A 23525-nucleotide genomic window follows, 5' to 3' on the forward strand; every position below is an offset into this window, starting at 1 on the left:
GTCGGCAACCTGTGGCTCTTTTAATGCCCTGTTGCATTAGATTTGTAGGTAAAAATAAATGAATCCTCCTTTGCAGTTAAATAAAGCTGAACGTTAACAGAGTTTAACAATAAATGGTCTTAAAACACTGCTCATTCACCGACCTTTAACCCTGAAGATTGTGACTGCTGGTCACAACAACGCAACAGGAGATTCGTCCAGCTAGCAGCTAATATAAAGACAAAGAGAGAGATTTAAAACGACCGTCAATCATTTAGAGACGAATGGACTTAATTGTATGTAATCAGTCCAGCTGGTTTCCTGATTAAATTTAATCTGCAGCGAGAAACTGTCAAACACTAAAAAGTCATGAAACTGAAGTCAGTGTCTCATTTGAATTTTCCTGTTCCACCTTAAATGGTGCAGCAGTTGCATTCTTGCATCTGGCATCAATTAAGGTGGAATAGGAGAAATTAAACAAGAAGCTGGAGAATGAGAAGCTGAGTTCAGCCTCTAAAAAAATTACTGCCAGAGATGTGAGAAGAGTGGATATAGCTGAGCTAAAGCTTAAAGCTGAGCAAAGTAAGTCTGTGTATTTGTTTATATCGTAATTTTAGCCTGTACTCGTACATCAGCACATACTGAGACACATTTACAACCAGGATGGTAAAAAATTGCTTCAATAAAATGGACATGAAATGTTGTGGCTCCCAAGGTAGTTTGTTTTTTTTTGTTGAAAAGGAACATGAGTTGCCAAGCCCTGAGATATACACACAAAAATATTGAATATCACACAATTGTCATATTGCTGTATCCCTATAATTGAATTAAGCGTTTGCATCCATTTACCAGAGTTTTGTGACTGTTACCACCTTCAGACCAGTTATTCACAGTAGGTGCTTTTACAACTGTTACAGAGATGCGCAAGTTGTTTGTAAAAGTGATTGTTTAAAATACATTTATAATTATTTAGCAATAAATAAAATGTGTTAGGCTGTGCTCCACTCTCCGCTACAGTGTAGGTTTGTTACAACTTTTAAATTACGTTGATTTGAAATCGCTTTTCCTTGGCAATGCAACACAAGATGCAACACAGTCCTTCAGCTAAACTGTCCCTGGAATGAACAGTTTATAAATGATCAGTGTAGCTACCCAATTACAAGTATACAAAACAATTTTATGCAAATTGAAATACAAATATGCTGCAGATTCCTGAAAATTCTGGAGAAGTCACTGTTTCTCCAAGAGCAAAGCACTGTGCATCATCCTTATATGGTTTAAAAGGAAATGCACAGTGTTTTGGGTTAAGACAGCTGAGAGGTTCCCTCAGGCTAGAACACATTTACCATCAGAAACCAAGCATTCTTTTTGAATGCAACTTTGGCCTGTCGGAGCCGCGGACGCAATTGCTTCAGCTGCTCACGCTGTGCCCGCTGCCGCTGCTGTCCGACTCCTCTTGGCTCTCTTCCTCGCGGATGTCTTCCATGATGAGATCAAACACCTGCTCCACCAGGCTGCCCTGGCTCAGGCAAGTGTCGACCGTGGAGCCGCTGCTGATGTGGGCCGTGCTGGGGTTGACCACCTGTGGCTTCCTGTTCCTCTGCCTGCTGCGAGGGTGGACACATTCTGTCCCAGGCACATGGGGCTCTACAGTAGACAAATCGAGAAAGACAAATGAGCCCTTGCAACGAGAAACAGTGTATGTGACATTTTTTGTATATGCCATTGTTTGATGCCCTGCATTTAAATGAAAGGTGGCACTAAAACTTAAATACAGAACGGGCTGGCTTTTAATGCCAAAGGCTGTACAGACGAAAACAGAAAACAAAATAAAATAAATCAATCGTTCAAAAAAGAGGGGAATGGTTTACATACGTTTTTTCATTAGAGGGGCTATAAAAATACATCTTCAATAAAAGAAAATCTTTTGTTTAAGTAATGTTTTAGTGAAATTTCGAATCCAGCTAATACAGGCTTTTGTATGACATGCTGTCAATGTACTGTACTGTGCAAAAGTTACAGATCATTTATTCAATTTCCAGTCAAAAGACATTTTTTATTTTTCAGAAAAAAATATATTTAACACAAGATTATAAGTAAATAATATCAGTATCAGTATGTAGGGTGTCCATTATTGGCTTTAACAGCTTCCTTTCTTTCCAGGAGACTTGCCGTCAGTTTTTAAAGAAATTTGCAGGTATAATTTTCCAAGTTCAATCTTCTCATGTCAAGAATAATTAACAACTTGTTACAACAAATTGGAAATTAAACGTATGGTGGTCTCTGACTTTTCCACAGTACTGAACATTACATTAACTTCATACCAGTGCAAAACTTAAGATGCAAGCTTTTTGGACACCAAACAGGTCTTTGCTGACTGATTACATTTGGGGCAAGATGCTTAACTGTCCAGTTTGCTGTGCAGTAAGCATGTTTAAACTGTGCAATGCTAATGTCCAGTGAAGGCCAGCAGCACGTTACCCTGTCTGTTGTAGCAGTCCTCTGCCAGGCAGCTGTGCTGTCTTCTTCTAGGGCCTTGGTCCATCGTCCTTCTGCGTGGGGGCAGGATTTGCGTTGGCGTTATAATGTACCGACAGCCGTAACAGGGAGAGCCCAGGTCCATTCGGCCAAACCCCCTGACAGACAAGCGGAATGAATCAAAGAATTAAGGAAGACATATTTGCAATTGTATTTGATTAAAGAAATTCAGCTTTTACATACACACACACACACACACACACACACCAGCCTCACTGTCAACATTACTGTGCGGAATAGACTGATTTTAATGAGCACTAAAATGAGACAGTGCATTCCTAGAGAGTCACAGCTTTTAAAGAAACGTGCAAAAAGGTCAAATTGTGTCGAGGGATACAAGTCTTTTTTGTACTTTTGTACACTTAAATGGGAAAAGATTTGGGAAAAACCGATTCAGAACTGTTCACACTGGTGGTGATCAAGAATCAGAGGTATGAAGTATTTAGTGCTTTTAAAATCTACCTCACAGAATGTATTTCATTAAAATGGTTACAAATGCACTGCTTGATATCTGAGACACTGTCTCACAGTAGTTGTGAGGTGAGAGTCCCCAGAGGAAACCACTATTTTACCATCATCAATATTACATATAAAAACTCAGACAGGCATAGATTTACTGAGGGTTTTAGATGATGCATTACATTTCTATAGGGAGATTCACTGGAAAGAGGCCCTGAATATTCTGTAATAACTCTCTAGGACAAAGCAATCTGACCGAAACAGCATGCAATGCGCTCTGTAAATGGAGCTTTGAACAACCCGGGATGCCCCTGTGTCGGAGTGATGAGGTACGCGCCGGGCATTTAACCTTCGTTTGCAACTTTCAGGTGCAAACCCCTGTACCCCTTCATGTGTCTTGCAGAAAATAGAGATCACTTCACACGTAATGCAATCGGTTACACATACATCAAGGTATGTAGTGTATTTTTTAAGTTCAGATTGCTTCATCCTAACGGGAGTTACAACAGAATATTCATGGCCTCTTTTGAGTGAATCTCCCTGTATATTTGCCATGCTTTTATAGACCGTGGGGCTCAGTCATGCTGGTACAGAAAAGCACACAACTTTCCATGTGTAATGGTTCAGCACACAAATGTCTTGGTCTGCTGAAATATTAAGATTTCCCTTCACTGGAAATCAAGGGCCAAGGCCAACCCCTGAAAAACAACCCCATAGCATTATCCCTCCTCCACCAAACTCTACAATTGGTACAATGTACAATGTAAAGAGAAGGGTGACTTGTCACTCCACCAAACATGTTTCCACTGCTCCAGAGTTCAGCAGTGGCATGGTTTAAACCATTCCAGTCGACGCTTGGCATTGTGCATTTTGATCTGAGGCTTGTGTGTAACTGCTTGGCCATGAAAACCCATTTTGTGAAGCTCCTAACATGCAGTTCTTTAGCTGACGTTGCTACCAGAGGCAATCTGGAACTCTTTTGTGAGTGATTCAACAGAGTGACAAACTGACTGACTTGTGGCATTATATGACAGTGCCATGTTTAAAGTTCTACTGTAGTGTTTGTGTATCTAAGCTATGTGCTTAATTTTATCCAACTGTTAGCAATGGATGTGGCTGAAACACCTGAACTCAATTATATAGGAGGGGTATCTCAACACGTTTGTCCATATGGTACAATTCCCAAACACATTCTGAACCATGGGCCCACTGTACTGTTACATCCTTGGGGAACAGTGAGGGCAAGTCAACACAAGCATGTAAAAATAGTACTGAAACAGAGGGTAGATTTTAGTATGTTTAGTTCAAAGATTCCACTGTTAGCACAGATGCCTGATTTGCTCATGTTTTGCAATATTGTTCATATTGTGAAGTTTAAATAAAACTAACATATGGGATGTGGATGTTAATCTTGTCATATTTAGGAGATAAGATACGAGGTAACATGAGAACATGTTTCCCATGAAAACTTCAATGAGCAAATGTAGGAAGCTGGGGACACTGATGCCTGGAAACACAGGGCTACTTTCTAGAAATTTCAGTGAGAAGCACAGAACCCTTGGAACACACGAATGAGCCCTGCAGTGTATGAATGAATGCATCTGTGGTAATGCGAAAACTGATTTTTTTTTTACCAAACCACTCCTAATACACCTGACTTAGGCCAAGTATGTGTTAGCTAATAACACATAAGATTTTATTGATCTAAGTGAATATAAGTTAACACGTCCTTTCTGCACATTTTAATGCAAAATGTATTTGCTGAATTTACCATATAGAGATCAAGTAAAAAAACATAACATATGTAGGTACTTACATACGTAGTATTTTCAGCATGTTATATTTTTTGTTGTTTAGACCAAATAAACTATATAATCAAATACATTGTAAAGTCTCTTGCCCTCCCCAGCCACCAGAGGGAGACAGAATAGAACCTGGCTGATTAGGACTGATGATCAGCTGTGCTCACTCAATGTAAAGGAGATATAAATTTGGCAGGAGGAATGATAACAAATGAAGGAGAGAGAAGGAAAAACAAAAGAAAAGCTAGAGCATTTAGACTAAAAGAACACTCAATAAAAGGGACAGAGTGTGGTATTCTTTTTTTTTCGCCTTTTTATATTTTTTAAATACTTATGTTGGGGGTTTTACTTAAGAGCCTTAGCTCAAACAAACGTTACAAGCTCTGTCAAGAGACAAGTGCTCACAGCAGCATGAATTCAGGACTGAGCAGGGAGCCCTGTGTGTGCTCTCTTTTAATAGAGTCAGCACAGCTGATCATCAATCCTAATCAGCAGGGTTCTACTCTTCATCTCCCTCAGGTGGCCGGGGGTGGCCGAGCAGGAGACTGAGACCTTACATACACAGAAGTTGTGCATTAAAATGTGCAGAAAATGCCATATTTAGATGTGTTCTGTGCAGGAGTGTTAACTTATTATTACTTAGAAAATCAATAAAACATTGACTGGGGGTTTTCAAACATTTGCATCCGACTGTATGAGCTGTATGTGTTACAGCAGGGAAATCTCTACAGTGCTGTGGCCCTTGAGTACTTTTACTTACCTGAAAGATCGAGAGCAGTTTGGGCAGAAGAACTCTGCAATGCCCCACATTTTGTCCGGTGGCACTGGGTCAAATTTCTTTTTGCATCGATGGCAGCGAGACACCTAGGAAAGATCCCAGATATTAACAGTTTATACACTCATTTTACACAGGTTCACATTACTCTGCTTTAAAATCATTCCACATCATAGCAGCCTTAATTTAGTTGTAGGCATCAGCCTGAATGATCCCAGTGTAAACAGACTTTTGTACAGAACCAGTCAAACGTTTGGGCACACCTGAACATTTTGAACAAATGCTTGGAATTTGTTTCAAAGAAAAAAAGGAATATTGGTTTCTTAAAATGCTCCCAAAGTACTTTTCAGCAGCCAAGAAGGTCTATACATACTCTCAGGTGGCTCCTCATGAAGCTACTTGAGAGAATGCTAAGACTGTAGACTTTAAACAATCTAAAAACAGATTTGTAATATATTTTAGTAGCTCAATATGTTATTTTGCAGTTGTGGTATCTTCACTACTATCCTAAAATAATAAAAATAAGGTAAACCTTCATGTATTGTTATGTTGTATTATGTAGTATTTTAGGGCTGTCATGATAACTCAGTTACTTAATAATAATTGATTCATTCTTAATGGATTAAGGTGTTTATTACCATGGTTTAGTTTATATCTGTAAGCGGGAGCGAGGAGGCGGACGCATACGCTGAGATAAGCGAGATTTATTAAGTGCAAATCCAGGGTCGTGGTCAAAGCAGTCCAGGGTCGTATAGCCAACACGGACAGATTGGGGGACAGACATGACATAAACCGGAATAACCAGCAAAGAGACCGAGACATCAAACAAAGACCAATACAATCATACAAAGACGGGCAAACACAAGGGGCAAACATAGGGCTTAAATACACGGAACAATGAGGGACAGGTGAACACAATCAGGGGTGGAGTAACCAAACAGGGGGCAGGACTAACACCAAAACAAAGGAGCACATGGACAGGACAGGGAGGGGCCAATCGTGACAATATCATTAAAAAAGAAGAAACCCACACCAGCAGAACCTCACTAAGCATAAGTTATCACATATGTATGTAATTGAAAATTACATGTATATGAATTTAAATTATTGCTTTTGCAAATTATGTGCATATGAAGTGAATGGTTTTGTTTGACTAGGCCTAAGCTGAGCAGCTCAGCAGACAGCTAACAAGCAAGCAGTAACATGAGTTCAAGTAGAACTGGCCTAAGTAGTATCAAACCCTGTGTGGGAAGTAAATGTACACCACCGTTAGCTTGGTACTAGCATAAAACTGAAATTTGAAGTATTAAAATAGTATTGTACCCATGGTACTCAGGTACTTATACAATTAAGATTTGCATTAAGTACTGCTATGTAATGATATGTGGGGATAACATTCAGAATTATATTTGAAGTTAAACTTTGATATTTGAAGTTACGTTTGCGCTGCATAGTCTTGCTAAGCTTGCGACTGTTTTAGAAATAATAGCTACTACTTCAGACTAGAATACTGGTGTGAGTATTTGTGACCTTTACCCTTTTTCTCTGCGGCACTCGTCGCCACCACACCTGGTCACACATCTGGCAGGCAAACTGATGGTTGGCGGAAGGCATTAGATTCTTCTGTGCCTGATCAAACATGCGTTTGTTCTTCTCGGTCAGAGGCAGGACCCGAAGACGCTTTCCAAGCTCCTGCACACACACACTCACACCAATAAGCTTAAACATGACAACTTCTAACTTTTGTCATGTGAGGTAAAATGTGCAGCACCCATTGTTTACCTTTAGCAACCTCAGGTGTTTTCATAAAGCAGCTGAGGTGTTTTACTGTTTAATAAGGCAAAAGACTGAGAGTGGACTTTAGGCGACTGACCTGTATGTCCCTGTCCTCCTTTGGCCCTTTGTTTGTTTTAGACTGCAGAGAGACAGGAGAGAGAGGTTATAGGTTTGTCTCTGGATGCTATCCATGGCTTAAAGGTGCAGTGTGTAAGATTTTTTTGTGTTGTGAGAAGTTTGACGACCCAAATTTTCCCAATTGGAGGGTCCTACTTATTATTTGACACAAAAAAGCCGGGATGGTTGAATCCCATCAAAGAAGTGAAAACATGACAGAACCGTAGGTTCTACTACATGATTGGTAGGAAGGGCTGAGGGAGAGTTGTTCAGTTGGTTGCAATCTGCAGCCTCACTGCTAGATGGCACTAAATCTTACACACTGCTCCTTTAAATTACGCAGTAAATTCTGACATCTTTACTTACTTTATCAGAGCGTCCAGAGTCATCACTGGCTCCTGAAGACCTCGCTTCCCTTTCACCCTGCAGTTTTGATGATCACATCTCAGACATTACAATGAAGCATTTTTTTCACAGAGTAACTAATTTAATGTGAAGTTTACACAAATGCCCCCTTAGCCCATATGGTGTTTATTAGCCTGGCTTGCTTTGCTCCTTCTACAAGGCTAACATAGTTGCATCTTAAAAAGAGAAGGAGCCAATTGCATCATGACCTTTGTGTGTTTAAGCTAAAAAGTGTAAAAAACAAGGGCGCTTCCAAGAAAGCAAGTATTGATTCCAAGAAGCTAGCCAGCTAACATTAGTGATGTTCTCAAAATGGTGAACTTTAAGGTCAGTGTTTTATATATAGCCAACTACTGTGTTTGTGTGTTGATCTTAAACAAACATTAATCAAAGTAGAGAACTTTACTGCTGACTAGACGTTATAAGCTGATTTAAGAAGACCTTTTTGAACAGAAATTCCCAGTTAAGGGGCAGTTTTCTTAGTCCATTCTAGTCCAAGCTTCAGTCGAATGCACTGTACCCCACAAATTACCACCATACTAACCATCTGCCTAAATAATCACAAACTTACTTCAAACTGTGGATTTATTAACTAATCTCAAACAGATCGCATATATGCCTTCTGACACTATAATGTCATGTTATCTATAATAAGCACAAAAGGGCCACTGTTGGCCTGCTGATGGCAAAGCTGCCATACCACTAGCCTTTTTTCCTGGAAGCCCACTGGTTAAGCAGAGTACTAGACAAAATGCCACTTTTCAGTGCTTGTTCTCATCCCACTGTCCAATTGACTTATTTCCCCCCATTTCATTCTTTCATTATCCTTTATACTTAAGTTTGAACTTGTTATTTCATATCTAGCACAGTGTCAGCAACAAGATTATCAACAAAATAATTTTAGATCAGGTCTATTGTATATATTCTCTCAATTGTTTGTAATATTTGTCATAGTTTACTTTCCAAAACAAAGGCCATGTGCACTAAAAGTCAGAAAAGATTAAAAATGGTGCATGGATGCAGGACAATAATCTGGAGAATAGGGTGGACCAGCAGTGGCCTACAGTCAGCAAGGTGCTGACCTTATCAAGCCAGGAGAACAATATACGCTTGCTATCTAGGTTTAACTGTGCACTCGAGCTACAGAGCTAATTGTAACGATGGATGTTTGAAACCTTCTTTACCTATAAATGTATGAGTTACAATACATTTCTATTGTTAATTATGTATACCTATTGTAATCACCTAAGTAAAAGAAATGCTGTCATGGTGGTAATATAAGGGAAGACTGATTGAGGGAGGAGGAGAACTCTGAGAACTTGGGCTGGAGTTCTGCGCAGCTTCTGCAAGGCCAGATCCCCCCTCATAGCTGTAATAGGACTGATGTAGGACTGAGGAACAGGGCAGACATGAGGTGGCGGTAGGGAATGGGGAACCCTTCGTCATGGGAATGGAAGGTGAGGATGTGAATAGGGTGGAAGACTGGAAGAAGAGGTTTCAGGCATGTTCTTCTCCGAGACTTACCTACACCGAGTCTCTGAATTTTTTATGCTTTTTTGTCATTTTTTCTCTGATACACTCCTCAAAGCTTCCAGGGAGAGCAAACAGGTTCAGGTTCATTATTTATTATATCACTGCTATGGACAATACTACTAAATATCACTTTAAAATGTATGCATATTTTTTCTCAGATTATCCCTTTTTTAATATATTTATACATATGTTTAATATCCTCTTCTATATATGCCCCCCCCCCCCGTCTCTATATTTTGTGTAGATTTAATATTTTACTTATTTTCTTTTGTATTTTTACTTTGTTTTGTCTGCACTGTTTTTTAGTATGTATATTATGCTGCCCTGCTGTAGAGTGATTACCTGAGCCTCACCACAAGCATTTGAATGCATGAATGTCCTGACATGTTGTGCAAATGACAAATAAACCTGAAACTTGGAAACTTGTTAAAATGGAATTTTATTTTTTTCCATTTTGAAGCCTGAATTTTGTCCATACTTTCTATGTCGAATAATAGAAAAATTGCCTAAATTTGATTTCTTTTAAACATCCATTTCAAATGCTCAGGTTGTGAAAGGTGGCATGTGAAACGTTACCTGTTCTCTTTCCTCAGCTTGCAGTTTCTGAACCACATTCTGAAAGTAAGCAGGAAATTCACTCAGTCTCGTTTCACTTATGCAAAACAAGCTCTGTGCATCCTATGACTGTATTTACATGTCCTCATACCGAGTGACAGGTCACCTTACCCTAACAACTGGGTCATTGTTTAGAGACCATTTGTCCTCTTCATCCAAGTCTGTGTATTAGATAATGCATGAAGTAGAAGGGAACACAGTGCATGACACGGGTGCTATACTGCCGTTACAAATGTAAGTAAATTACAACCAGTGCAATTTCAAAGAAGAAGACAAAGACGTTTTTTTTAACACACTCGAACATCCCCTCCTTTTACCTCTGTCTTTCATCAAGATGACCTCCATGGCGACCATTCGGTGATCATTTCCATAGCGACGCATGAGTATGGTCGCTTTGTCCACCGGAATCTTCCCATGGAACGTCTCCCTCAGTCGCCTTACGCATTTTTTCAACTGAGTCAGCAGAACAGAGCAATCAGATTTATGTAGACATGCTTGAGCACCACAACAGAGCAAAGGTAACAACCTGAGCAAACAGCTCTTCACGTTCTATTTCTCATTATCAGCTTTGCTTAGTTGGAAATTAAATGAACAGGTTAATGTCTGACAGCTTAGTCCCTCATATTATGTGAACAGGTAGCAGCTACTAGCTGAGCATCTATTTGACCTCCTGTTGAAGAGTAACTATTAAATATACAATTAACATTAAGGGAAACTTCACTGACGTTTCAAAATGGCTCTGTACGCTGACAGCAAGAGGATAATGGACCACTGTTGGCCCGCTGATGGCAGTGCTGGCGGTCTACTTGCATTTTGCTTAGCGGCCCACCATAGGCAGAATTCCACTTATCGCTCATTGTCCACTCACAGCCCAATTTACTTATTTTTCCTTCGTTTTCTTTCCTTAGTTTTACTTTGTAAATTAGTTTAGTAAATAATTTTAAAGCAGCACAGTGCCAGCAACATTTCTTTGGACACTATTTTGCCGTGCACACCCAACGCACAGGCAGTCATGGGCTGGAGGTTAGGGAACTGGCCTTGCGACTGGAAGGTTGCCGGTTTGATCCCCAGAGCTGACGTTACGTGACTGAGGTGTCCTCGAGCAAGACACCTAACCCCCAACTGCTCCCCGGTTGCTGCAGACATGGCTGCCCACCGCTCTGGGCAAATGTGCACCCCTAGTGTGTGTGTGTGTGTGTGTGTGCTCACTAGTGTGTATGTGATGTTTCACTGCACAGATGGATTAAATGCAATGGGGAAATTTCGTCACTTTTCGGCCTACAAACAGGACAAAATCTAGCTGTAAGTGAATGCCTCAACATCTTGAGTAATATCTCATGTGATGTAACTTTCAGTGACATTAAACACCAAAAATGTCCAGCCAACAGCGTCCTGTGTCCACTGATGAAGGACTAGAGGATGACCAACACAAACTGTGGAGCAGCAGATGAGCTGTCGTCTCTGACTTAACATCTACAAGGTGGACTGGCAAGGTAGGAGTGTCTAATAGAGTGGACAGTGAGTGGACACAGTGTTTTAAAACTCCAGCAGCTCTACTGTGTCTGATCCTCTCATACCAGCATAACACACACTAACACACCACCACCACGTCAGTGTTACTGCACTGCTGAGAATGATCCACCACCCAAAGAGTACCTGCTCTGTGGTGGTCCTGATCACTGAAGAGCAGGGCGAACGGGGGCTAACTATGTACGCAGAGAAACAGGTGGACTGCAGTCGTGCGCCTATATGGTAAGTTGAGCTAATAAACTGGACAATGACGTGGTGTTACTGCTATGGCTGATCGGTGTATATAATAAATACATATTATAAAACAGGGACCAAAACACTGGGAACATTAAGAACAACCTGCAACTATATTTATCTCCTCCATTGTCAAAGGATAACAAGCAGAAGTACTTTATAACGGGTAAATGCATGAACTACGACGAACTAACAGGCCTAAACATCCCCTCACATGTGCTTCGAGATGTAAATAAAGCGCGGTGGTGCGACTTTTACTAAAATTGTGCAATAACGTCGTGCGGTTATTAGGAAACGGACCAGGCGTTTACGATGTCCGTTCTGCTTCGTGAGTTTGACAGTTGTGTGTATTCGCTTAGTTTCAACCGTTCTGAGTCTACATCGCGGACTACGTTACGATTTAAAGCCCTTTTGAAACAGTTTGTAGGAATGCAGCCTACCTCCACTTCCTGCTGAAGAAAACTCATTTCTCAGAGGCAAACAGCAAAACCAGATATGCGTCCTGAAATGTGTGCAGATCCGTTTTCCTGGTCTTCACTCACAACAGATCACTTTCGGTTTTCAAACCGAGAGCGCTTTCGGTAAACTACCACAAGGTGGCGCCACCCGCCTGTAAAACACGCGAAACAATGCTCGCCAGCTTCTTGTTTGGATCCTCCCGTTCCACCTTAAATGATCTGTTTTAAATGTTACAAAATATATCTGTCTATCTGTCTATGTATCTATCTGTCTGTCTGTCTGTCTGTCTCTCTGTCTATGTATCTATCTGTCTGTCTGTCTGTCTCTCTGTCTATGTATCTGTCTGTCTCTCTGTCTATGTATCTATCTGTCTGTCTGTCTGTCTCTGTCTGTCTGTCTCTCTGTCTATGTATCTGTCTGTCTTTCTGTCTCTGTGTCTGTCTCTGTCTGTCTGTCTCTCTGTCTATGTATCTGTCTGTCTTTCTGTCTCTGTGTCTGTCTCTGTCTGCCTGTATATCTGTCTCCTGAAATGTGTGCAGATCCGTTTTCCTGGTCTTCACTCACAACAGATCACTTTCGGTTTTCAAACCGAGAGCGCTTTCGGTAAACCACCACCAGGTGGCGCCACCCGCCTGTAAAACACGCGAAATAATGCTCCTGCAATAGACGAAGCCGGAGTCTTACTCGTCAGCTTCTTGTTCGGATCCTCCCGTTCCACCTTAAATGATCTGTTTTAAATGTTACACAAATCAAGAAAAAGCTCCCTGTTCGTCAGCTTCTTGTTTTGATTTTTTCCCGTTCCACCTTAAACCGTGTTACAGAAATAAAGACAAAGCTGAACTTATCCGTCAGAATTTGTTCGAATTTTCCCGTTCCACCTTAAACGGTGCAGCAGTTACATCCCGGCGCTTTTCGGTTTGTTTGATAGACGGCGCGCGAGAGTTCTTAAAAACTACAATTCCCAGAGTGCTTTGAGGCACGGCGCGATCTACAGGTTTGTGACCAGTGTCCTGCTGACCGGTTGCCGGAGGGCAGTAACGTGATACACGACAAGCGAAGTGCGCTGGGAGAAGAAGGAGGTTAACAGAAACGCGTTCATTACTTTACCGGCACCGAGAGCTGCTTTGAGCAGGAGCCGCCGCTTTCTCCAGCGGGCAGTAGTGGTCAGTGAGTAACTTATGAGCTGCTAACAGGTTTAATACTTACAGCCTCAAGACGACATGCTGTCATTGTTTTGGTCAATTACAATTAGAGCAACGAAGTACTAACAGGAGCCGGTCTAACGTGCCATATGCTGTTATGGTCAGGAGACCCTGGCCTGCTGAGGTAGGCTATTACCTAGCATGTCAGTTCTGATATTTTTATCAGTTTTCTGATCAGAAGTTTACTATAATTGTAGATTTTTGCTCATACAATCATGGAAAACAAGTGTCAAACTTGTGACAAATCTTTTCATTTATTGTCTAGTGTCTGTGAGCAGAAAATGCCAACATTTTGCTGCTTATTACTGAGTAAACAATTTGCATAATCTTGCATTGTTTTTATTGATTTTCTGTCTTCTCAGCAAGTCAGGCCTTATTTGTGATTTCAGAGTGAGCTGGATGTTTATTATCTGCTGTTTGAACTTAGAATCAATGTCAAATCAGTGTAAATGTAGAGCTGAATATTATTAATCTCTGTTTCTTCCTTATTCAGTTTAATCTATTTCCGTCTTCTTTGGTCTGTGTAATGTAAATACAGTGGCAGGTAGGTTCATTTTTACTTTTCTGGATATTTTCAAATAAAAATACCTTTTTTGGGTTTCATTTCATTCCGTTCTGTTGTTGACAGCACCTAAACTACTGAATAAAGCATCACAGTAGAGCTTCAGCATTTTATTTTACACCAAAAATAAATACCAAAAGGAAGAGAATTCTCGCGAATAAACTTCAGCATGCTTGTGGATGCTGGATGTACTTTCCCTGCAGTACTGAAGGGAATTAAGGACATAAAGGAGAAGTTCACAGATTTTTCAGAATTCCTGAGTAATTAAGCCTTTGAGATATAAACAGTCATTCAAAAGGGTTGGATGGGAAATGGTTTGTTGTAGAGACACTTACCTGCTTATATTCACTAAGTGAGGTTTTATATGAAGCTTTAATGTTGGTAAAATAGCAGTAAATCTGAAAATGAAAAAGTCTTTGAGGACTGTTTTGCCTGATAGTGCTGTGCATGCGCCTCTCTGCCCTGAATGGATAAAAAAAGCATCTTAGGCCAACACTTTATTTCAAAACTTCTGTGAAATAGTGTCTCAGACATCAAGCAGTGTATTTGTAACCATTTCTTGGTTACATGACTTTCTGTGAGGGAAGAAGTCTGATTCCTGTCAACACCTGTGTGAACAATTCTCACTCTCAAAATGCTTCTACAACTGAGCATTTCACCGTTTTAAGAAACCACTCTGAATGACTATGTTTACATCTTAACCATTTCATTATGAAGAAATTTTGAAAAAACGGTGGAATTCCCCTTTAAGAAGCTTTTTGGCTTGATTTGTTTTCACTTCTAGATGTTTAATTGGAGTAACAGTGCTTTACCGTTAGTGGGGTTTTGGGTCTGTGTGTAAAGGGAAGCGTTTGCTCTTTCCACCTAGTGTCAGTCATTGAGGGGAAAAGTAATGAGGCCGTATTTAAGCGCATGCAGAGAAGAACTAGGTCAGACGGTGTCTGCCACAGACTTAATGTTGTAGACCTGAAGCAAAGACTTCAGCCACAATCCGAGGAGCGTGAACCAGATTAGGCGTTAATCTGAGTTAGAGCTGGAGGGTGAAAGAGGGCCATTGTCACTGCTCACATGAAGACGGAAAGCTGTAACATTGCATTGTCACATTATTGTGGTCCTAGATTGGAAATTGTTTCTGACTGAAACCCACGGCATCATGGGAACGCGAAGAGTTTTAGTCACAGGGTGTTCCTCTGGAATTGGTTTGGCGATCGCTGTACGACTCGCCAAGGACGAACTGAGGAGGTTCAAAGGTTAGAAAAATGCCAGTGTTTAACTGAATCAGTCTGTCTGTCTGTCTGATAATTAGTGCTGGGTGATATTTCAATACTGTGATATTTTCCTAATATATTGCGCTATCAGTTGTGATTTGCATCAGTGAAGCAATTGAAACATGCTTTCTGAGTGCTGCTACTCTATGCTAGAAGAATGTCTTATAAACCTGATATAGCTTGTTCTAATTACAGTGCTTGGTTCATTTTTTCTTGCAAATATTACACCAAGGAACCTTACAGAGTATGGAGGAAGAATAAAAACTTACTGCTTATTCAACACATAATAAGTAACACATTGTAGTTAACTGTCATCTCGTTGATACTGCAAGAGCACAAAATACAGTGCACTGCCACGAGTTTCTGAATGTATGTCATTGGTGAGATGCTCAATATCTCTTAAATATATTACTAAAAATATCACTAAAATTGAAAAGCAGTGTCACAAGATAGACAATATATCATCCAGCACAATTGTATTACTATTATGCCTGCATATCTGTCTGTTTGTCTGTCTATCTATCTATCTATCTATCTATCTATCTATCTATCTATCTATCTATCTATCTATTAGGGCTGGGCGATATGGTAAAAATATCATAATATTTCATCACATTTCTGCATCACAATATTTAGTTTTTATTTTAGATTTTTAGTAAGTTGTAACAGAAAAAACAGAACCTTTAGTGCAAAATATAAAAACTAAATAATAATAATGATTTAATTAAAGAGTGCAATGACACGTGTAATGACACATAGTTAGTCAGTGTTTTTTAAATACTAATTATATCCACTATATGCTCAGAAAAGCAGACTGTCCCAAAATCTATCTGTCTATCTGTCTATGTATCTGTCTGTCTGTCTCTGTCTCTCTGTCTATGTATCTGTCTGTCTGTCTCTGTCTCTCTGTCTATGTATCTATCTGTCTTTCTGTCTCTGTGTCTGTCTCTGTCTGCCTGTATATCTGTCTATCTTTATCTATGTATCTCTGTCTATCTATCTGTTTATCTGTCTATCTGTCTATCTGTCTGTCTATGTGTTTTAGTCTAAATGAAATGGTTAATATAAGGTGTAACAATTGATGGCATTTTAAATGCTCCGTTGTAATAAATAAGTAATAAACATCAAAAAATATGTGCATTAAATGTTGTGCTCAGCTGTGTAAATCAACTTCACTCATCTGCTGTGCGTTTGAGTCAGTTGTGGCCACCATGCGAGACGTGGAGAAGAGGGGGGCATTGGAAATAGCAGCTGGAGAGACGCTGAGCAGGACCTTGGAGATCCGGCAGCTGGACGCCTGCTGTGAAAGCTCCATCAGAGAATGTGTGAACAGCCTGCCAGAGCGGCGGGTGGATGTTCTGGGTGAGTAAAAGATGTTTTTGTATTTTTTCCAAACATTAATCTGTGCTATAATAAAAGAACATAAATATGTTATTTTAGTGTTAACCAAGAAGCAGACAGTAAAGCACAGAATAGGCATATTTTAAAGAATGCTAGGATCTGTAATATAAGCAAGTATAAGAGGAGATATTTTTATTAAAAACTTTTTAAAAATTGGTTTTGCAGAAAGACAAAACAGTATATCTTTGGTATTTGTTATGTAATTAATGGGGAATTTCATAAGAGTTTTCAAAAGTTCCATATAATACTATCATTAAGGTTTAAACAAAGTGATGTGAAATGCTCTGGTTTAAACAACCTTACCATCTGAATTGTTCACAATGGTGCTGATAGGAGCTGGACATCTGAAGCATTTATTGCCTTTAAAAACCACATGACAAAGTTATTTCATGAGATGATTATAAATATGCCGCAGAATATACCTGAGATACTGTTTTACAATAGTTTTCAGATAAGATTTTAGCCTAAAACATTTTAATCTCTTAATACAGGATGTGGAAAACAATTTTTTTCAGATTTATCACTGTTTTACCACCATTACAAATAAACAGTAAATAGAATGTCTATATTTGTATTACTCTCCAAAAATCTCTGTAATGTGGGATCAACTTAAAGTGATTCTCACTGTGCCATTTTATGACACTCCTTGAGCTGAGAAACTTTTGGGAAGCTCACCCCTGTCCCATGTGCAGTGAATAATGCAGGCATGGGCATGATTGGACCGCTGGAGTGTCAGAGCGTGAAGGACATGCAGGACCTCTTCAACACTAATTTCTTCGGGCTGGTGCGGCTGGTGAAGGAGGTGTTGCCGGACATGAAGAGGAGTCAGAGTGGCCACATCGTGGTGATGAGCAGTGTCATGGGCGTTCAGGGTACACGCAGGACACCAACAAACACTGTATATTAGGGGTGTAACAATACACAAATATCGCATTGAAGTGCATATTGTCCTTTTTCCATAATGATATGATACATTTTTGATACAGAATTAGAAAAGAAATACCAACATCAACATTTATTTTTGTGTTCAATGATTTTTGGGTAATTGCTAAGAGTAGTAGAGAGTCCAGAGTAGTATCATCAAGCTAAATGATTTTTTAAAATACCATAAACACAATATGTGCATGAGTACTCCAAGTTATATTTTGTTTACATTTATTTTCAATAAATGTCATTGATTTAGAGTTAAATCCAGAAGAATATAAGAAGAATTCATGTGCAACTGAATGCTTTTTAGCTAATGCTCTACAGCCCAAATACAACTGTTCTTGCATATTAGAGCTTGAAGAGTACTAAAGGGAGTTGATTGATCTGTAAACATCTAGGAGGAGTTCTCGCTTATTGAATTGATAAAACAGGAAAGAAGAAACTATGCTTGAGTATTACATATTTTATTACCCCATTTCAAGGGTACAACACTGTTTCAGTAAAACCACCACTATGATTAAAGCCTATTTTAAGTAGATGTAAGAAGAGTGAAGCAAGATGCTGCTCCTCTGGCACAAACCAGCTTACCCCTGCTACACAATGTTAGATCAATGATCAAACAAGCACTGGACATCTGAATTTAGTGCTTCTTGACATTTGAAAATAAAACTGAGAATTAAATTTTGGCCAAAACATAGGATGCATCACATTAAGACAAAGTGCCAGGAAGCAAACATTAGCCTAACAGTTACATGTAATGTCTGTATCTCATCCAGGCCAGATAGTACATGAAACATAATGTCCCTTTACTTGTTAGCGGTCAGCCTCAAAGTTGCAGTGCAAAGACTATAGACCAAACATGTCTTGGTTTATCAGTTACATTTGGTCTAAGAGGGAAATCAAGTTACTGTAATTTTTTGCTTGAAGATTCATAGCACTACACAATTTGATGTTTCCCCTGCTCTAGTAAAGCCAGTTCAACTCATTAGCAAGTTTGCTTGAACACAGAAACAGCAGTTCTGTGATTTCCAAGATTGTAACTTGCCACCCATGTCATGACGAGACATCATTTATCATACATAACAGTAATTTAGAGGATGCTCCACCACTGCATGAGCTGATGTTTGTTGCTTACAGGGCTGCTCTTCAATGATGTCTACGCTGCTTCAAAATTCGCAGTAGAGGGCTTTTGTGAGAGCCTTGCTGTGCAAGCTATGAAGTTTAACATTAAGTGAGTTATGGTGAATACTAGTTTAACTTTTTCCTCAGAGCAGGAGTAGCTGAAGTAGTTGAATTAACAGCTAGGTGCTGTGCAAGCGTCACTCAGTTTGAGGTGGTCTTGCAGTTGCATTAAGTCCACCTTTGTTTTTCCCATAATTGATGACTTCATTCATATCATTATTTCACATTTGAGTTTATTTTCTATTAAACTTGTCCCACTGTCTACAGGATGAGCTTGGTGGAGCCGGGTCCAGTGGTGACCGAGTTTGAGAAGAAGGTGTACGAGGAGGTGCAGAACATGGACCTGTCGTGCACAGATGAGGAAACAGCCAGAATCTTCCGCGAGATTTACTTGCCCTACTCCAGAAAGGTGTTCTCCTCACTGGGCCAGACGCCAGAGGAGGTGGCAGAGGTGAGGAAGTACCGTCAATAGGTGGTGGATTGAAAGCTCCTCAAAGTGATTCATCTTTCCACATCTCTTTACCGACCAATCACAGGCTTTGCGATGTAGTGTCTTTGTTCGCGTAGTTCCCCCAGCTGCCATGTGCGTAACATGGTAAATGAAGCCTCCATGCAACATCTGTGGTTCAAGCCAGGTGAACATTGTTTCAAAAAGAAATATGCTGAGGCCTTAAGAAAACCCATATGGAAGAAAATTCTGTGTACATATATTTGCAGTATATGTGGTGTTTAAAATATATGCAATATTTCCAAAAGTATCGTCTCACCCATTCAAATCAGTAAATTCAAGGGTTCCAATCATTTCCATGGCCACAGGTGTATAAAACCAAGCACCTAAGCCTGCAGACTGCTTCTACAAACATTAGTGAAAGAATGGGTCGCTCTCAGGAGCTCAGTGAATTCCAGCGTGGTACCATGATAGGATGCCACCTGTGCAGTTGTGAAATTTCCTCACTACTAAATATTCCACAGTCAACTGTCAGTGGTATAACAAAGTGGAAGCGATTGGGAGCGACAACAACGTAGCCAAGAAGTGGTAGTCAAGCGTGGGGTCAACAGATGCTGAGGCGCATACTGCACAGAGGTCAACTTTCTACAGAGTCAATCTCTACAGACCTCCAAAGTTCATGTGGCCTTCAGATCAGCTCAAGATCAGCATTCATGGAATGGGCTTCCATGGCTGAGCAGTTGCATTCAAGCCTTACATCACCAAGCGCAATGCAAAGCATTGAATGCAGTGGTGTAAAGCGCCTCCCCTGGACTCTGGTGCAGTGGAGACGTGTTCTCTGGAGTGATGAATCATGCTTTTCCACCAGGCAGTCCGATGGATGAGTCTGGGTTTAGCTGTTGCCAGGAGAACGGTACTTGTCTGACAGCTTTGTGCCAAGTGTAAAGTTTGGTGGAGGGGGGATTATGGTGTGGGCTTGTTTTTCAGGAGTTTGACTCGGCCCCTTAGTTCCAGTGAAAGGAAAGAGATTTTGGACAATTTCATGCTCCCATCTATGTGGGAACAGTTTGGGGACGGCACCTTCCTGTTCCAACATGACTGTGCATCAGTGCGCAAAGCAGGTCCATAAAGACGTGGATGAGTGAGTTCGGTGTGGAAGAACTTGGCTGGTCTGCACAGAGTCCTGACCTCAACCTGATAGAACACCTTTGGGATGGATTAGAGTAGTGACTGCGAGCCAAGCCTTCTCGTCCAACGTCAGTGACTGACCTCACAAATGTGCTTCTGGAAGAATGGACAAAAATTTCCATAAACACACTCCTAACCCTTGTGGAAAGCCTTCCCAGAAGAGTTATAGCTGCAAAGGGTGGGCTGACATCATATTAAACCCTATGGATGTCACTCAAAGGATGTCTGATATGTGTGTGAAGCCAGACGAGTGAATACTTTTGGAATTATAATGTATGTGCTAAATATGTTAAAAATTGAATGACATATATTTCAAAATGTTAAAGTGAGGACTTATGTGGGAATGTATTACAAACGTAACACATATTTTGAACATTTCTTTTTATATTTGAAAAAAAAGTTAATATATTTCTATGCATATGGAAAGAGATGCATTCTACTAGTCTCCTTTTTGAATATTTACAGACTATTTACAACATATGAATAATATTAATGGTTAATAAGTTCAAAGAACCATTGGTAAACTATTAATTTTCATTATTAGTGTATTTGAAGTAATAATTATACACTTAACACTGTTACTTAAACATGTCTGTCCGCTTGGGAGCTACTTTTCCCCTGGCCATGCTCATAGAGTCTTGATTTCCTGTTTATCAGGTCACTATGTGGAGAGTAAAGAGGTTTTGATAATCATGTTGCAAAAATGATGGGGCATGACTCTAACGTAATATATAATTCAAGTCTCTGTTTTATTATTATGTTATTATAGATATGCCCTACAATGTTTGCATAATGTATAATGAAACAATTATTTGATCATTTTTGTTTATTTTGCATTTTTTGTTGTAATCCATACAAGTTATTAATATCCAATTCACTGAACAAAAACAAAACCTCTTTAATCTGTCGCAGCAAACCCTCCAGCTGATTGTAGCGAAGAACCCTCCATTCCGTCACCAGACCAACCGTCTGTACACCCCTCTGACGGCCATGAAGCATGCGGACCCCACAGGCCGCCTGCCTATAGACGCCTTCTACAAGATGGTCTTTCAGCATGACCGCGTGTTCAATGCCAGTCTGGGTGTCATGCGGATGCTGCAGAAGAGGATGGGGAAATCTAAAGCATGAGAGAATCTTCAGGAGCATGAAGAAAGTGGAAGACGTCATCCCCATCAAGGATTTAGAATTTCTGGGGAAGCTGGTCCAACTACATGTGCACACACGGATGTCACAGGTGTGAAAGCAACAGAAGAACTTCACTGCAAGAAATTACTTAAGGTTGAAACAAAGGATTAAAGTTAAATCATCAGTCAATAGAACTACAATTATTAAGTGACAGATCATAAGATACAAAGTCTTACTCTGTCAACATAGTATTAGATATGCAGTAAACTCAAGCCTGGTAACTAACTTTTTAAAGTTTTTTTAACAGTGTAGGAAATTCAGTGATTTTTTTTTTTTGATAAGTAAATAGAAATATGCACAAAAATGCAATATTTAACAAACATAACACTGCTCATTCTTCAACAAACACCATCCTTGCTGTGATGTATGTGTGGGGCAGTCTTTTCCTCAGCGCAGGCTGGACATCTTAAAACTGAAGGACAGGGTGGGTGGAACAAAATACAGGGAGGTACTGCAAGACAATCAGCTTCAGTCTGCTAAAATGACTCATTTTACTAATGAATACTGATTTAATGCATTTTACAACTGTGCATTTGAAAGACTGGAAAGTCTGGCTATTTTAAAAGTAGCCATTTTACAAATGTCATATACAAATATATGAAATATATTGTGTGTGTGTTTCCAGAATGACTGGAACATAACATTCAAATAAAGGATTTCATACTTCACTAGATGCTCGTCATACTTCACTAGTCATCCACAAAGCACTGCAGTTTCTTACATTGTCAAAAACAGTGGCTCTCATGCATGTTTTTAACTATTGTTTAGCAAGTGTGTTCATTTCTTTTGGGTCTATTTTGCTTAAAAGAGAAAAACAACAAAAATCACTCCACATTCTACAGCGACTGCTTGTAAAGTGATTTCAGTGGTTTGAGGTGGAGGAATTTGAGATTATGACGACATGGATGACTGGATTGAAATCCCATTGAGACTATGTTAGGAAAGAGGAAAATCTAATCACAATAGATTATGAAAAGCAATGAAGAATTAGAAGTAAGCAGTTCATTAGGATGCGTTCATCTTAATGAAAGCACGATCAATTATTTTCACTTTGAAAGTTAATCTGTATTTTCATCATGAAATGATTGATTTTAATGTAAGCTGAGCAAGATAATTGATTTCCTGTGTTTATTGTTGTTTGAAATAAAACTGTTAACTATGATAGCAGGCCTTGTTGCAGTTCTGGGGGAAGGTCGTCACTGTGGTTGTAGTGGGCTGGTCCAGACAAAAATCCAGGGCTGAATTTGGCTCCCAGTCAAGCCCTGGTCATGAAGGGGCTGTGTTTGGACAGAATACAACGAAGGAGACCGGAGAGAAATGTAGTTCCCTACTGTTTTATTAGAAGTAACATATTTTACAACTTTTGTCTGTAGAAAGAAACAATGTGAAAAGGTGTTTATATACAATGATTTTAAACTACTTTAAACAAGTATAGTAATTAATAAAAAAACAAAATAAAAAAAAAAACAAAGCCAGAAAATATCTATGGCTGTTCTAGTAATGCAAGACAAAATATATATCAGTCACATCCTTTCAAAAATAATGCTAATAGAAAGTACACTTTTTGTCATTTTTAGTACATAATCATTTTTTTTAGAAACATAAGACTTCTCTTACACAAAATAGACCTAAACAAGACAATCGTATTTACAAGAAGATGCTGGGTTTATGAAATGTCCAGAGCACTGCAGGAAGACTGAAGTCTAATGGGTAAAAACACAGAAGATTTGAGAACGAGAACTTGAGGGTGGCCTGTTGTTAGCCCTTATGTAGAAAAAAAACACTGGAGGTCCAAACCCATTTGTTATTGCGCAGCATAGTGTTTCATGTGTGGCAGGTGTACTTGAGTTCAGCTGGGGCAGTGAGTCAGAGTGTAAGGGTGCTTGTTTCCAACAATCTTGTGAACACTTACCACAGTACACCATGGGTCGAGCTTTTTA

At 39.7% G+C, this 23525-nt stretch overlaps 2 protein-coding genes across 6 annotated transcripts; one reads left to right on the plus strand and one right to left on the minus strand.

The window, feature by feature from the left end:
- Positions 1-461: 461 nt before the first annotated feature.
- shfl (shiftless antiviral inhibitor of ribosomal frameshifting) lies at positions 462-12870 on the minus strand. Of its 2 annotated transcripts, XM_037538805.1 has the most exons (11): positions 12754-12870; positions 12204-12272; positions 10317-10452; positions 10111-10160; positions 9961-9999; positions 7813-7869; positions 7427-7468; positions 7090-7245; positions 5539-5642; positions 2461-2615; positions 1391-1626 (listed from the first exon to the last, which is right to left on the minus strand). In XM_037538805.1, the coding sequence occupies exons 2-11, from the start codon at positions 12228-12230 to the stop codon at positions 1391-1393; spliced, it is 1002 nt and encodes a 333-aa protein (XP_037394702.1). In that variant the 5' UTR covers positions 12231-12272; positions 12754-12870. The 2 variants fall into 2 exon arrangements, with proteins under 2 accessions (XP_017557034.1, XP_037394702.1); XM_017701545.2 differs by lacking the exon at positions 12754-12870 and having other exon boundaries at positions 462-1626; positions 12204-12464.
- LOC108429652 (retinol dehydrogenase 8) lies at positions 12865-22253 on the plus strand. 4 transcript variants are annotated; one of them, XM_017701546.2, is made up of 8 exons: positions 12865-13548; positions 13918-13968; positions 15105-15236; positions 16455-16616; positions 17348-17527; positions 18720-18813; positions 19032-19215; positions 21313-22253. In XM_017701546.2, the coding sequence occupies exons 3-8, from the start codon at positions 15140-15142 to the stop codon at positions 21526-21528; spliced, it is 933 nt and encodes a 310-aa protein (XP_017557035.1). In that variant the 5' UTR covers positions 12865-13548; positions 13918-13968; positions 15105-15139; the 3' UTR covers positions 21529-22253. The 4 variants fall into 4 exon arrangements, with proteins under 4 accessions (XP_017557035.1, XP_017557036.1, XP_017557038.1 ...); XM_017701547.2 differs by lacking the exon at positions 13918-13968; XM_017701549.2 differs by lacking the exon at positions 13918-13968 and having other exon boundaries at positions 12865-13385.
- Positions 22254-23525: the final 1272 nt, after the last annotated feature.

Source organism: Pygocentrus nattereri, chromosome 1, assembly GCF_015220715.1.
Source record: "Pygocentrus nattereri isolate fPygNat1 chromosome 1, fPygNat1.pri, whole genome shotgun sequence".
Classification (NCBI taxonomy): Eukaryota; Metazoa; Chordata; class Actinopteri; order Characiformes; family Serrasalmidae; genus Pygocentrus; species Pygocentrus nattereri.

What these genes read in the sequence shown, in the direction of transcription:
- shfl (XM_017701545.2), bottom strand. Translation starts at nt 12,230, where the DNA reads ATGAGTTTTCTTCAGCAGGAAGTGGAG. An exon ending in ACAATGACCCAGTTGTTAGG is followed by an intron (nt 10,000 to 10,110) that starts GTAAGGTGACCT and finishes GCTTACTTTCAG; the next exon opens with AATGTGGTTCAGAAACTGCA. An exon ending in GGACTGCTACAACAGACAGG is followed by an intron (nt 1,627 to 2,460) that starts GTAACGTGCTGC and finishes TGTCTACTGTAG; the next exon opens with AGCCCCATGTGCCTGGGACA.
- LOC108429652 (XM_017701546.2), top strand. Translation starts at nt 15,140, where the DNA reads ATGGGAACGCGAAGAGTTTTAGTCACAGGGTGTTCCTCTGGAATTGGT. An exon ending in CGAACTGAGGAGGTTCAAAG is followed by an intron (nt 15,237 to 16,454) that starts GTTAGAAAAATG and finishes CGTTTGAGTCAG; the next exon opens with TTGTGGCCACCATGCGAGAC. An exon ending in GCTATGAAGTTTAACATTAA is followed by an intron (nt 18,814 to 19,031) that starts GTGAGTTATGGT and finishes CACTGTCTACAG; the next exon opens with GATGAGCTTGGTGGAGCCGG.